Source organism: Felis catus, chromosome B3 (genome assembly GCF_018350175.1).
Source record: "Felis catus isolate Fca126 chromosome B3, F.catus_Fca126_mat1.0, whole genome shotgun sequence".
In the NCBI taxonomy this organism is placed as follows: Eukaryota; Metazoa; Chordata; class Mammalia; order Carnivora; family Felidae; genus Felis; species Felis catus.
This window is the reverse complement of record NC_058373.1, coordinates 68,888,742-68,904,487: the sequence shown is the minus strand read 5'-3', so window position 1 is coordinate 68,904,487 and position 15,746 is coordinate 68,888,742. Positions and strand designations below refer to the sequence as shown.

Sequence of the window (15,746 nt, the reverse complement as noted above, 5' to 3'; positions counted from 1 at the left end):
GAACAGAATCATCAACCACCCCTTCCTGGAATCGTGTTGGGAACACAAATCAAGATCTATTTCTGGAAAAGAGCAAAGAACAAAACTAGAGATGAAACCCCCAAAAGAGATGTTGAACTGTCTCATTAGGAGGTGTAGGCTCCCTGATAACTAGGCATGCATCTGTGCACAGCCTTTCTGATGTTTGCGTGATCTTTCCAGAACAATCATAAAGTGACAGAGCATCCAACTCTCTGTCAGAAGTTAGCTCAGCATGTAATTCTGACCATCCAACTAGATCCAGCTCTGAGTTATGCAGAGTTAAAACCTAGCTAGACGTTAAGGATAGAAAGAAGTCTTTAAAAAAACAGATGCCTATATACACATCAGAAGGCAAAGCTACATGTTGCAGTTAACCTAACTACCAGAGGGTCTGCTTTTAATGGAGGTTGGGGATGGACAGGTGAGAGCAGAGAGAAGAAACAACCTAGGAAAAAGATGAAGAAGGTACTGGTGACTTTGTATAATACAAATAACTGCAAGAAGAGGTCATGTTCAGAATTATGTCTTCTCTGCATCTTTCTGAAAGAGATTGCCGCCTTGCTTTCAACAAATATAGCATTAAAACTCATGCTTCCGTGTTCTTATTGCCTTATAGGACTGAAGCGTATGTTTCCAAGTATTAAAAACAACTTAGAATATATTAAACAACATTTCTCATTAGCCTGTGAGCAATAGTGCCCATCCCTGTGATCCTTCCCCTATACACTCAATTCAAAAGATGGAAGAAGAAAGTGTTTATCAGAAGGCTGAATTTCTTGTTCCAGCCCATTTTCTTTTCAGCCATAGTGCTTTCTGGAAATTTCAGAGCTTTCACTCTTAAATGAGGTCAAAGTCGACTTCATCACACCTTACCTTGGAAGCCCGGAAAGAGAAGGCTGTGGACTTGGTGTCTGACTTTGCCCGGTCCTGCAGTATAAGGCCTTGGTCCTCTGTCAAGGCCAGGTAGTGGCCTGTGGTGAGATGCCGGAGGCGGAAAGCCTGGCCCCATCTGATGTTACTGCCACTCCAACTGGACAGATGAAACAGACAAGAAACTGCATTTACACAAAACTATGTCTATTTCAGTATTTCTCCTGTGCTTTCTTCCACATGCTAGCAGACTTTTAAACCCTCTTCCTTAAGGGACAAAGCACTTCTCTCCTGGCTTGCTTTAGGATTTCAGGTCTGCTGACAACTCAGCATGGTACTTCTCTTGTGGCCTCTCTTAACACCAATGAGGAGGCATCCTTGTGCACTGTTGGTGGGAATTCAAACTGGTACAACCACTGTGGAAAACAGTATGGAGTTTCCTCAGAAAATTAAAAGTAGAACTACCCAATGATCCAGTATCACACTACTGGGTACTTACCCAAAGAACACAAAAATACTAATTCAAAAAGATACATGCACCCCTATGTTTATTGCAGCATTATTTACAACAGCCAAGACATGAAAGCAATGCAAGTATCCATCCACAGATGAGTATGTGTACTTATAATCATACATATATACACACACCATACCTTTTTAATAACACACACACACACACACACACACACACACACACACACACACAAAATGGAGTATTATTTAGCTATATAAAATGAGGTCTTGCCATATGCAACAACATGGATGGATCCAGAGGGTGTAACGCTAACAAATAAGTCAAAGACAAATACCTTATGATTTCATTCATATGTGACATTGAAGAAACAAATGAACAACAACAAAGAGACAAAAATAGACTCTCAAATCCAGAACAAACTGGTAGTTCCTAGAGAGGAGGTGGGTGTGGGTATGGGTAAACTAGATCAAGGGGATTAAGCATACACTTATCTTAATGAGCATCCAGTAACATATAAAATTGTTGAATCATATTGTACATCTGAAGCTAATATAACATTGTATGGTAATTATACTTCAATAAAAATAAGGGAAAAAAAGGAAAAAAAAAAAAAAGAACACCAACAATGATGATGATCTTGGGACAAGACAACAATTTAATGCAACTGGAAGTCTGAGGCTTCCAATTTTTCCTTCACTCCTCTGAAGTTTCTTGATATATAAAAACACATGAAAAGAATCCCTTATAAGGAAAGCTCATTTCTGGGAAAACAAAGTCATCTCTGATGTGCTATCTCAACTCAAACATTCTACTACCACAAAGAATCCTATCTTTAAGAGAAATAGTAAAAATATTTGTGCAGTTTACACTTGCCAGGGAGAGGCAGAGAATAAAGAAGCGTGTGTGTGTGTGTGTGTGTGTGTGTGTGTGTGTATTTGTGTTAGAAGGGGATACATTTTGTGGAAAAAAATAAAGCAAGGTTAGGTGATTAAGGTAAGAGAGACCTCGTGTTTGAGTGGAAACCTTTCGATGGACCTACATCAAGATGTTGGCATTCAACAAAAGTCACCGTAAGTATTTAGGGAGCACTTATCTACTGAACAACTGAGCTCATTATCTTTTAAGTTAGAATAAAATCTCATGGTTAGACCTCTGGGGAAATAAACAACCTTAACTGAAACTATATATACATACCTATTTTGACATTTTAAAGAAGTCCATTAAGCAAGAACCAAGGCTTAATATCCCGAGAATGTGAGTATGTTATTGCAAGCTTTTTAACAGGGCTGGGAGAGAATACAAATGCCCTGAGCCAGCTAACAAGTGGGTGATCCTTGGAACCAGTATTCTTTAAACCAGAAACTTCCAAAGAGTTGTTCTCAGTAAAAAATTTAAATGTATCTGTGTGCATAAATTCTAATATTTTCTTCTGATTTCTACGGATTAGCTTGAAGACCACCTTGGAGGCATATACCCTCACAAGAGAGACTTTCACAATGAACATATATTCAGGGAGAGACTGAGCAGGGAGCCAGTGGGAAAGGCTGACAAGGAAAACCAAACACCTTTCCCTCCTCTGTTATCCCAAGCAGTTCATCTCTAGCCTGACTTGCAATCCCTCTCAGCAAAATAACAGCCCAGAGATTACTGGATGCTGCTTTGTACTTTGATGTTTGGAGACCACATGTTTTTACTCAGGCACACAGCTCAAGCCTCAGCCTCCTGTTCTTTCCACCCCAGGTACAAAATTGTTTCTGACAAGTCCGGTAAATACAGTTTTCCTCACAGCTACATTTGCAGTGATGCTTTAGTCTTCTCTACCTCCTGCCATCACAACCACTAGTTCTGTCATTTAAAGCTAATGTTCCACTGGAGCCAACCATACTACTGAGAAGAGAAACACTAGCTGGGTTTCAGAGAATCTGTTCAAGAAAGCAAATGGGAGAAATACTTTGATGACTTTCAGCAGACATATCCAAGCTCACGTTTTATAACCCAGTCACTGCAAGGGCAGTAAGACCTGGGGGCTGGGTTCAGGGCAGCAGAGTCCTCTGGCTTCAGAGTGTGTGTGTGTGTGTGTGTGTGTGTGTGTGTGTGTGTGTGTGTGTGTTACTGTTGTTTGAAAACAAACTCAGGAAAATTTCAAAACTTAGCTCTGGGCCAAGGAACTTTTGAGAGTTTGCCAGGTGATGTGGAACAAATGAAATATTTAAGAAAATGGAGAGTAGAGGAAAAGAAAATAATCACGAAAAGAGCACCACCCAAGCCCTCCATTACCTTATCCGAAGGGGTTCCACTCTCCACAGAGATCTGGCTCGTGTCCCAGCTCCCCCAGCTTCATAGAATATCCTCCTGTGAGCAGAGTTGGAGATTAGCTCCTCTGAGCTTGACACTGATCAGCACCGGGGAGGGGACAGCTCCCAGCAGAGATTGTTCAAACCCTGCTGCTTTTCTAAGCCCTCGTAGAGTCAGCAAAACTAAAAGCTGAGTCAAAGAGAAGAATAATTTCCCAGTCTCAACCTCTGAGGAGGGAAAAAAGGTGCTATGGGGGAGGGAACTGCTCACCACAACAGATAATGGACACTCATGGACCGTCAGGGGTATGATGAAAAGGACTGTCTCCATTTGCACAGTCAAAATAGCCTAATCACTCACATACCATCAGAGCAGATACCAAATGCTCCAATTCTTTTAGGTTAAGCTCTTTGATGTAGTTTTCCATCTCTTAAAAAATGTATTTGTACTTTTAAAACATATATACAGTACAGTATGAATTCACTTCCATTATTCTAGGAAGTCCAGAACAAAGCTTTATGCTCAATTGCTATAGTGTCCATAATTTTATCACTGTGCTCGTCTCCTTTTCTCTATTAAAGATAATCTTTTGATGTATTTTTAAATAAAGTTGTTTATTTTGGAGTAATTTTAGGTTTACAAAAGTTGCAAAGATAGTAGAAAGAGGTATATAGTCTCACTGTCTCCTAATGTTATCTATACTACACATAAATGTACATGTTACATTTGTAAAAACTAACAAACCAACATTGCTATGTCATCACTAGCTAATCAAGGCTTGCCTTGGATTTCAGCAGTTTTTCCATTAATATTTATTTTCCCGTTCCAGGATCCAATCCAGGAATACCACAATGCATTTAGCTGTCCTGTCTCCCTTGTTTCCTCTGGCCTGTTCTTAGTCCCTCCTTATTTTCCACGACTTTGACAATTTTGAGGAGTAGTGGTCAGGTATTCTGCAAAATGTCCCTTGATTTGGGTTTGCTTGATATTTATCTGATGATCAGTAAACTCTATTTTTCAAGCCATACAATAGGGACCGACCTACTCATGTAAGTTAACTATCCTTGTTGAAGAGTATGTCTCATGAATAGTGGTCCCAGATTACCTGGTATACTGAATCCAGGCTCTTTTTGAGAATCTTGTGACCTTAGATCAAGACTGGTCGTTTCATTGCATTTAACTGCACTAATTTAAAATCCCACCTCCACCACAGAAGGTTTCTCTATACTACAACTGAATCACTCAAGCTCCCCGAGGATCTTGATCTAGATTTTGAGACAACAGGTAACCAGTAGAGATGAGGAGAAAATGGGCAATTATTATTTTTTATCTGAATAAGTAACATCATTATGAGTTGGTTGAAAATAGCGGCTTGGGAGTTGGGCAGACCTCCGTCTGACTCTCTTAGGTGTGTGACCTTGTCAAGTCCCTTCACAGCTCTGTACGGAGCTTTGTTATCTATAAAATGAGCCTGATTCAGGACTTTAGTCACAGAAAGGTTGTGAAAAGGTAATGTGTTTTTTAAAGTAAAGGACATGCACAAAAATATTCATAGATGAATTTACCCAAAATTAAAAAAAAATTATTTATTTTTGAGAGAGACATAGAGCATGAGTGGGGGAGGGGAAGAGAGAGAGAGAGAGAGAGAGAGAGAGAGAGAGAGAGAGAGAGAGAGAGAGAGAATCTGAAGCAGGCTCCAGGCTCTGAGCTGTCAGCACAGAGCCCAACATGGGGCTTGAACTCACGAACCGTGAGATCATGACCTAAGCTGAAGTTGTACGCTTAACCGACTGAGCCACCCAGACGGCCCCATCCAAATTTTGTTTAAATACAGATGTTTATATGGGTGCCTGGGTGGCTCAGTCGGTTAAGCATCCAAATCTTGATTTCGGTTCAGGTCATGATCTCACAATTTGTGAGTTCGAACCCTACCTCGGGCTCTGCACTTTCAGTGCAGAGCCTGCTTGGAATTCTCTTTTTCCTTCTCTCTCCATTCCTCCCTCACTTGTGTACTCTCTCTTCAAATAAACTTAAAAAATTTTTTTTAAATACAGATATTTATGTCAAATATAGAATAACACATTACATGGCACAGAAACACTGAAATGTTATGTTAATAGTGGTTGCCTCTGGGTGGTGGGATTATAGAACACATTCTAAACCTTGTCCAAATGTATATGGAATCAGGAAACACACAGTAAATATTAAGAAATCCTGTGTGACTTGAGAGCTCTAACTGCCCAGGTGTCTCTGTGCCAAGCCTAGAATGGTAATGGCATTGCGCTGACCTCCTACTCACCCACACTTGCTGAGGTTTTCATTTATGTGTCTCCCCACTCAGGACTGGAAGTGTCTCTCAGGTGAAGAGGGTAGGAGCAGCTCACCCCAGGTCACAGGGTTACAGAATTCTCTTCCTCTGACATCTAAAGAATTCTGGAAGGTTAGTCCCTCCCACCTGGGAAACTTGAGGGCAGCCTGCTCCATTTAATCTTGTACGGTTACAGAGGTTGAAACAACCTGTTCTTGTTCTATAAGACAATTACCCAAGGAGAAGTGTAGAGTGGGTGGTGAGCTGAGGCACTTTGAAAGCTTGGCTGACAGCTTAGCCTCAGCTTTAACAGGTTAAGTGACTTACCCCAGGGTGCTTGACAAGCCAGAGGCACAGCCAAAGACCAGATCTCAGAATGCTAGATTGTTACTCTACCCGGCCTGGTGCTTTCAGGCTTTAGAAGGAATAGAAATGATTTCCTCTGGAAAGTCAGCACCCTCACTCTGGAATCACCTGCACGCCTTCATGGCTGCTGGTGTCTTTTAGTGCATTCTTGATTCCCTATTCCTTTGTTGTCTCCCAGATTTCAGTATTCCTGGCCATCCTGGCCAGTTCTGAGGATTTTCCTGACACCACAAGACAATGACGAGGTTGCATCCTCTCTTGATTGAGACCCGCTGACACAGAATCTCAGGTTGTAGTATAATGAATAGCTGCTTACTCACCCCTTCGTGCTTCCTTATAAAGGAAAGGGATAAGGCTATTTTACCTGTAAAATCCCCCCCCCCAATACATATTAGATCCTGTAGAATCCTCAACCAAGGGAAGGTCACCTTTGTCTTATTTCAATGATGGCATGCATGCCTGCCTCAGGATGCCATTTGGGAAATTCCTCTCCATCTGTTTCACGCTTCCCAGCACCTCCTTTCAAATATTTGTACAGTCTTTCCTTTTTCATCGGGCTCTTGTTAAAGTACTCGCCAGGAATGGCCACCAAAAGGTGGGCTTCTCCAAGCAGAGTTTCTGCCCAGGCTGCTACTAATTTGGTTCAAATTTAATGTGTATGTGTTGGGGATCGGTGGGGGGGGGGAGGGCGGGTCAAGGGTCATGCACAAGGTTATTTCTTTTTTTCCAAATTTCTGCCCTTTCAAGAAGAACTGGAATAGGAAGAAAGAACGAGTTCAGATGTATTCCATCTTAGAGGTAGCTGACTGCAAAATTCCTAAAATTTCAGGTCTTCACCCACCTGCAAATCTTCCCTTTAGTGCAGAATATTTAAAAGATAGTACCTGGGCTATTGCATCATTTTACCATTTAAAATCAAGAAAAAGAAAACCACCATTGCATACAATCACATGACATTATTTAGGGTAGGGAATCCTTAATTCTAAGGAAATTAGGTCAGCCTAACACTGTATCTCAGAGATAACTGTCAGTTAACTGGACCAATGCCAGGGAGGAAGTCAGTGAATTAATTAGGCACTTGCCACAGGTCTGTACTTTATGCATCCTAGACAGTGTTCTGGGTCACATCTGGTTCCCATGGAGAGATATTCAGAGGACAGAGCAAGTAGGAAGAGATTCAGCACAATAGGGATACATACTGCCAATGCATGGTTTCTAAGACACACATTAACATGTTTGAGCACACTGCTCTGCTCCTGAAGGTCCTTTTATAGCTCATTGGATCAGGAACAAGCACTGGTGGGAGTGTCAGCAGTGTGGCTTCTGAGCTGCCACCTGAAAGCAGCCGGTAAGTGACCTTTGGCAGGAGCCTGAGCTAGACGATCTCTTAGGTGTGAGGACTTGATCCCATGTGCCAAATGAAGTAAAAGAAGTGCAGTTAACAAGGTTCCCACAGGCAATTCACAAAAACATAGAATGTATTACCACTGGGAGATCACCCACTGTTGTCACAAATTCCACCTAATTTGGATCCAATTTTATTTTTTTAATTATCTACCATGTTTCTATAGTTACAGGGGCCAAGCTTTTTGGGCTCTGTTCCTTTGGGGATCAACAGGCTACCAAGGGACACTGCAGAATGAATTTAAGACCTGGATTAGTATCGTCTATCTCCTGGTTTTGAATTTTTGAAAAGCATTTGTTGAGGAGTTAAGCAGAGGATCACAGAAAGCATCACCCTCAGAAGTGTCATCTACATGTGCCCCTTGGCACCATCCCTGCTAAATCTAGCTCCTGTTGGATACTGTTATTTGGTTTCTCCAATCCTATTTAGTAATAAGCAAAATGAAATCACCAAACTCCACCTCAATTACTTAGCACCTGAGACGGGAAAAAGAGAGATGATCTGCCTTTGAAGCGCCCGGTGAATGAGTTAAGTGCACAAACTCACTAGAAAGATTAGTGGGTGCTTCAATCTACAATGAATGCTACCAGAAACTCCTCAGAGAAGCACTTAAAGAAAATGAAGGCACTGGGAAGCATTACAGAACTGCTTGCCTAAGAAGCAACAGGTGTGGCCAGGTACTCCTGTTCTTGAGATCCAGGGCACTGCCATTCCTGTTTTACAATACCACGGCTGGGTATGGTTGATGTCCACTGACCAATGCTTACAGAATTCATCTGTGGATTAGTCTGAGTCACCCGAGACTGAAACACCTAGGAAAAGGATGATGCTATCGGCTTACCTGTGTTGGGAGTCATTCTGGTCTGTAGATGGTATCGTCAAACACTCATCATGACCATGGAAGAGACGTACTACATGCCCACCAAGTAGGTAACCTGTGAGAGAATTATATTCTACTATGAGCTGACGGGAAATTTAATAATGAGAACACCAGGTTTAAAAAGGATAAATTCACACAGCATTGAGTCAGTTATAGAAAACACCAAGAAAGAAGCATTTGGAAAATGGCAGATTCCATGAATTCTGGCCTCAGGAAGGAAAGACAACAAAGTCAAAATTCTTTGTTTTATTTGAGAGAGAGAGAGACAGAGAGAGAGACACAGACAGACAGACACACACACACACACACAGAGAGAGAGAGAGAGAGAGAGAGAGAGAGAGAGAGAGAGACTCCCAAATAGGCTCCACACACAGCACAGAACCCCATGTGGGGCTCGATCCCACAACCCTGGCATGATGACCCAAGCCAAAATCAAGTGAGTCGGAGGCTCAACCAACTGAGCCACCCAGGCGCCCCAAGAAAGTCAAAACAATTCTAACATCGAAAGTTAAACAGAATTTCAGAGATAAGCAAGTCCAACATCAAAATGTAGGGTGAGAAGTGTCAATTCACATCATTACAAGGAAAATTATGTTGCTAGTATTAGGAAGGGAAGGATTTTCTAGTTGCTTAGGATGAAAATACATCCAACACAAAATTCCTGGATAAGCTCTTACAATCTTTTTTTTTTTTTTTAAATTTACTGTCTTCACCATTAAAAATTTTTTTTTTCTTCAACGTTTTTATTTATTTTTGGGACAGAGAGAGACAGAGCATGAACGGGGGAGGGGCAGAGAGAGAGGGAGACACAGAATCGGAAACAGGCTCCAGGCTCCGAGCCATCAGCCCAGAGCCTGACGCGGGGCTCGAACTCACGGGCCGCGAGATCGTGACCTGGCTGAAGTCGGACGCTTAACCGACTGCGCCACCTAGGCGCCCCAAGCTCTTACAATCTTGATGTGTCCGTTTTGTGGCAAAATCCCAATCAAATTGCAGCCATGGGGAATAAAGAGGAAGCTGGGAAGGAGATCAGCAAACTGTTACTAAGAGCTGTCGTCTTCTCTAAAGAAGACATCCAGATGGCCAACAAGCACATGAAAAGATGCTCAACATGGCTCCTCATCAGGGAAATACAAATCAAAACCACACTCAGATATCACCTCACGCCAGTCAGAGTGGCCAAAATGAACAAATCAGGAGACTATAGATGCTGGAGAGGATGTGGAGAAATGGGAACCCTCTTGCACTGTTGGTGGAAATTCAAACTGGTGCAGCCACTCTGGAAAACAGTGTGGAGGTTCCTCAAAAAATTAAAAATAGACCTACCCTATGACCCAGCAGTAGCACTGCTAGGAATTTACCCAAGGGATACAGGAATACTGATGCATAGGAGCACTGTACCCCAATATTTATAGCAGCACTCTCAACAATAGCCAAATTGTGGAAAGAGCTTAAATGTCCATCAACTAATGAATGGATAAAGAAATTGTGGTTTATAGACACAATGGAGTACTACGTGGCAATGAGAAAGAATGAAATATGGCCCTTTGTAGCAACGTGGATGGAACTGGAGAGTGTGATGCTAAGTGAAATAAGCCATACAGAGAAAGACAGATACCATATGGTTTCACTCTTATGTGGATCCTGAGAAACTTAACAGAAACCCATGGGGGAGGGGAAGGAAAAAAAAAAGGTTAGAGTGGGAGAGAGTCAAAGCATAAGAGACTCTTAAAAACAGAGAACAAACTGAGGGTTGATGGGGGGGGTGGGAGGGAGGGGAGGGTAGGTGATGGGTATTGAAGAGGGCATCGTTTGGGATGAGCACTGGGTGTTGTATGGAAACCAATTTGACAATAAATTTCATATATTAAAAAAAACATATATATAAAAAAAGAGCTGTCTTAGGGGAAGCTGGCTTTCGAATGCATTTAACAGACACAGATAAAACCTGGACGCCCATCCCACAGCACCAAGGGGAGGCAAAATGACATTCCAGTATCCCACAGTGGGTGAGCCACTACCGATAAGCACTTAGCTTTCAGCGTAAGGAATCACAATAGCCACAGAGTTCCAAGATGTATGGAAAACAGTGAGCTTCAAGTGCATGATGACCCATTAGTCTTCAAATAAATTCTGAGCCTTAATTCAAAAAACATACTAGGAGCAGGACTCTAGTCTGAGGTTTACTTGTACGAAGAAAGCAAAATTTGTAAATTTGTTATCACTTTGGGTAAAAAAAATTCTCTAGGCCAGTCTGATCTCAGGAGACATATGGACTTAATATATGTTCAATGTCTGCATCAGGACTTACAAAAAAAAAAAATCACACAGCTATATCATACTAGGGACTACCGAAGTATTCTGGGTGTTGAATTAACAGTAAGAAAGAGAAACATGCCAAAGGAGAAAGGGCTGTTTATCAATGTATTTTGTACAGGGACAGTGTGATATTCCACTGTTCACTTTTTTTTTAACCAGGTGAGGCAAGTTCTTCTTAAACTTTCCTTGAATATTCACAAATCCTTCCCCAATTTTCCTCTACCTTACTATAGTAAGAGTGTCACTTATACAACCTCTTTTGCATTAAAATGATTCATGATATACTGTAGGGGAAATCTTAACAGCCAATTTATTTCGAAAAATTAAAATCTTCCACGATCATGCTCTTGATTAACCTCTCGGTCATCTCATGATGGTGAGGCCACGCCCCATTTGGATCTATCCTTTGCAGTCCTCAGGCTCCTCCAATCAATATTCTATTCACACAGAAAATCGCCAAGTGCTGGTGCATTATGGCTCTTCCTAATTGAAATCTATGAGGGCAATATTCAGGAAAGAAGGGTCATGAGGAGGATCACTTATGCTCTCAGGGCTGAAGTGGGCTTCTCACCAGGGGATGCTAAGAGGGCATCTTCTGCAGGGCCAGATGACTCAGGTGATGAGCTTTCCAGGCTAAATTACAAGGGCACTCAAAACTTCGATAAGGACCTTTATTATGTGATTTGCAAACACTCCTTAATTAATCTCCACAAGTTGTCTGTTGGGACTGGGAAAGAATTTTATTCCTCCAGTGAAAATGAAAAATATGGGGAAGAGTCAGTCAAGACTCTTCCTTCAAGAAGACTGAACCCCAGTTTCTTGATTTCTTACAGAAAGGCAGTAACAACAGACTCAGGGTGGTGAGTTAGTTTCGGTGTAAAAGAAGAGGGCTAAGCATAGTCTGCCTTTTTAAAGCCTTCCACGAGTTGCCGACAGAGTTAAAAATCTGTCATTTCCTGACTATTTGGCTACAACACGATGCCTTCTAAAACTGGAGCATTGCCTTGACACCCTTAGGTTTCCCTCTATTTTCAAACATGTCATCATAGAAGGGCATTCCTAGTTTGAAACTACTGGGCTTAAGATTAAAAATCGGATTAAAGCCACAGTAGGAGTATTTCTTTAAAATTCTGATCTTGCTGTAAGGTGCCAAAATGTAATATGATAACCTACAGGGTCACTGGCATTTGATTATTCTGCTCAGCTGCAATACTACCCATGAATAAGGTAAGGCCAGTATATTAATTCTGTAACTTGAAAGGTGCATTGACTTTGCCAGCTCCAAGAAATAGGATATGTTGAACAAACTTTGAGGATCTTACTTTCAAGGGAAGAATAAAACACCAAGAACATTTTGTTATTGTGAAATGGCCCTGCAAAAACACAAGTAGAAACAAATGACCAAACACACTTTTATTATGGAGAAAGTCCTTCCTACGATCTCTGGAGAGATGGTCACAGTATCACCTTCTTGGCAAATAATCTCTTCCAAGACTGAAGTGGCTGGGGCCTATACACTGATAACTAGTAACCATAAATGAAAATGAGACGTCAGCAGGAGAAGAAAAGTACATATCCAAATCCTGCACGCATAAGTACTAAAACAATGGTGGGCTCTAAAGGATTAAAAGATGTTGTCAGGAATGTCCATGTAATCAGAAATCAGGACAGAAAATAATCCACACCCACATCAGAGAAAGACATTCAGGTGGACTAAAATAATGCTAGCTGTGTAGCAAGGCATTAGGTAGGAGCTGGGAAGCAGCAGAAAATGTCAATATATACAGCTCAAGAAAGACTGGAAGGCTGAGGGCTGAATGCATATTAAAAAAAGCACACCTTCTTCGATGCTACTTCCTGAGCACGTGGGATGTACATTCCAGAGTGTTTGCATAAAAGAGGCATCCACTTGTATGTTCCCATTTGATACGGAGAGATGCTGCAGCAGAAACAGAAATGAGACATCCTTTAAATAACCGGCCTGGTCCTGGCAGAAGCAGCTCACCCAAAACCGCAAGGATTGAGTTAAAGAATCTCACTGTCATCAGGCTCTTTCTGCATAGCCTGTGGGAGACTGCTACACCCAATCCAGAAGCAGGCTTCAAAGGGGGACACTTCCTTCAGGGAAGAGGAAGTTTTCTGCCACAGAGGAGGCAGACAAGTGTTGACTTCATCCCCTCAGCTGGATCCCCGATTCAACAGGAAGTCATAAAACGTCTATTCTTGCTGGGAGAAGAGATTTCACAAATGGGAACAATTACTCCAGCATTTGTTCTAGGCAAAGTAAAATCTGCTGGCAAGATGGGTGCTGAGAAGCTTAAAAACTTATTTCTAGACACTTCTCTGATATTCAGACACCCGAGGGAGCCTAACACTCATCCCCAGGAGCAAAATCTCACCGGCATCTTTCAACCACTGTGACATCCCATTTGCCGAAAGCATTTTAAATTCTCCATTCCTCCAACATAAGCTTATTTTCCTAGATCCTGTTCTTTTTGGCTGGTTCACTGGACAAGAACTAAACCACGTGAGAAATTCAGAGTAATAGTAGCTCACGTTGGTTTTCTCAGAAAGTGCCCAGGGCATTTTGGCAGAGTTCGATGGGCCCAGTATCTTACTCTGAAAGGATAACTAACAGTTAAATTCCAGGCCCCATGAGAATGTGACAAGGGAGAGAATCCAACCACCTCTCCGGTACACCACGTAAAAGTTTCTTAACGTACCCATCCTATTGTGGCTCAGTTCGCCTTGGCCACTAGTTCCTAAAGGAAAATATTCTAGAAATGAAAAGATGCCTGGTAGGAAGTACTTACAAGGTATCTTTCAGAGGACACGCTGACGAGGATGAGGTCATCACCAATTCGAACTTTCTCTCCCTCGGATCTCTGTTTGGAAGCAGGATGTATGGTCCACCAACAGGCTTCTCCTACATAAATGCTCCTTGAGTTAGTCATTGCTTCATGGAAACCAGTGTCCCTAAGTCAGTCCCTCATTCTCCTTTCTCCTGAGAACAATCCCTCAAGCACACATGTGCACACACATACAAACTCCAGACCTCAATTTCTATTTAGCCCCATACCTGCTCGACTGTCTTATCATTTTCATTTTTTCCAGTGACAGGAAAACAGAGTTTGGGAGAGAGTATTGGAATCCAGAAACTACAGAAGCTTTTGAGTATTTTTAATACATATAGAAAAATGTTTCCATCATAGGTCCTTACAAATCTTTAAGAACTGACTCCATGGGTCTACTGACTACTTACACACTTTTACTTTTTGCCATACTCTCCCTGAAATTCTACTGAAACGTGAGTAATTCTACTTAAAACATCAGAGATTTTCAAAAGGCCTGAATCTACAAAGACTCAGACAACAGGTGAGAAGTTCATAGCAAAGAAGTGAAATGGACAATTTGGCAAAAGGAAAGCAGACAGATGCTTTCAGCATAGACAAGCTAACACCCAAGTCCTTAAGTAAGAAAAGGGAGAAGTTGATCTCAAGAAATAAGGTCATCCCTGCTTCGAATTTCTCAGGAAGTCTCTGGAATGGGACAGAAGTTACTTGTGAAGGTAGCAACAGAAGATGGGCTTGAAAGCAGGAGAATTGGCTAAAAGCTATAAAGGAACTTTTATCACCTGGCATCCTTCTCTATACCCAGCACAGCCAGATGACCCCTCCTTCTCTACCCTACAGAAGATTAAGAGTTAAATCCATGGAATGACCAACCATCAAAGTTATGGTTTTGTAATATCAAGCACTGTCAAACAAGAAAGTAAAAACTATTGCTAAAAATAGAGAATCGTTAACATTTTATGCCCTGATTAGTAAAGCCCCAGCTCCTTTCCCTGGGCCTCTATTCCTCATACACCAGCTGTGATCCTAAGTCTTCTCCTCACCTCAAATTCAAGGATTCCTCTTTAGGGAAGCCCAACCACCCAAGATAAAAAATACTATTGTCTGGGCATCTCCAGTGAAATGCGTAATCCTTGACAGATTACCCAAAAGTAAGGCTTAACAGATGGCAAGCCACAGCCACACATTCAGGGCTTCCGGTCAGCTTTTACTGCCTTCATCTAAACATGAAAGGACACCAAGGATCACCTGACATCTGAGCCAAGTCACTAACATGAATGAGAAGAACAAAACAAACACTGGGCAAAGGGACTTGGAGAAAACAAAGATTATGGAGAGCCAAAGAAAACTTTTAAAAATTCATATAATTAATCATCTCAGATAAGAAAAAGTTTCATTCATGAAATGGCAATGAAAGTGTCCAGGAATGATCCCTTTGGAGAAAAACCCTTGTATCCTGAAAGAGAGAGAAAGAAACCAGAGACTTATAGGATAAAGTTGAAAAACTCTCCCAAAAATAATGAAGAGAGGGGCACCTGGGTGACTCAGTCAGTTAAGCATCCGACTTTGGCTCAGGTCATGATCTCGTGGTTCACAAGTTTGAGCCCCGTGTTGGGCTCTGTGCTGACTGCTCAGAGCCTGGAGCCTGCTTCAGATTCTGTGTCTCCCCCTCTCTATCCCTCCCCTGTGCATGCTCTGTCTCTGTCTCTCAATAATAAATGTTTGAACATTTTTAAAAAAAAAGAATGAAGAGAAACATTAGAAATAGGAGTAAAGAGATAATCAGAAAACCAATCTAGCGGATTTTCAGAAAGCAGAAACAGAGAAAACAAAGTGAGGAATTAATGAAGAAATAGTATTAAACATTCCCCAAAGCTGGAAGGCAAGCATTCAGACTGAAAAAGCCCACAGAGTCTCTACCACAGTGAAGAGAGACCCACAAAAGGGTCCATTCT

At 41.7% G+C, this 15,746-nt stretch overlaps 1 protein-coding gene across 1 annotated transcript in view; it reads right to left on the bottom strand.

Annotated features, from left to right (window-relative positions):
• RYR3 (ryanodine receptor 3) overlaps positions 1 to 15,746 on the bottom strand; it is a 455,720-nt gene that overhangs the window by 278,825 nt on the left and 161,149 nt on the right. Inside the window, exons 7-11 of the mRNA XM_045059588.1 lie at positions 13,753 to 13,865; positions 12,779 to 12,878; positions 8,582 to 8,675; positions 3,644 to 3,718; positions 895 to 1,051 (exon numbers count right to left, since the gene is read on the bottom strand). Coding sequence (XP_044915523.1) covers positions 895 to 1,051; positions 3,644 to 3,718; positions 8,582 to 8,675; positions 12,779 to 12,878; positions 13,753 to 13,865 — 539 coding nt within the window. The remainder of the gene's footprint in view (positions 1 to 894; positions 1,052 to 3,643; positions 3,719 to 8,581; positions 8,676 to 12,778; positions 12,879 to 13,752; positions 13,866 to 15,746) is intronic.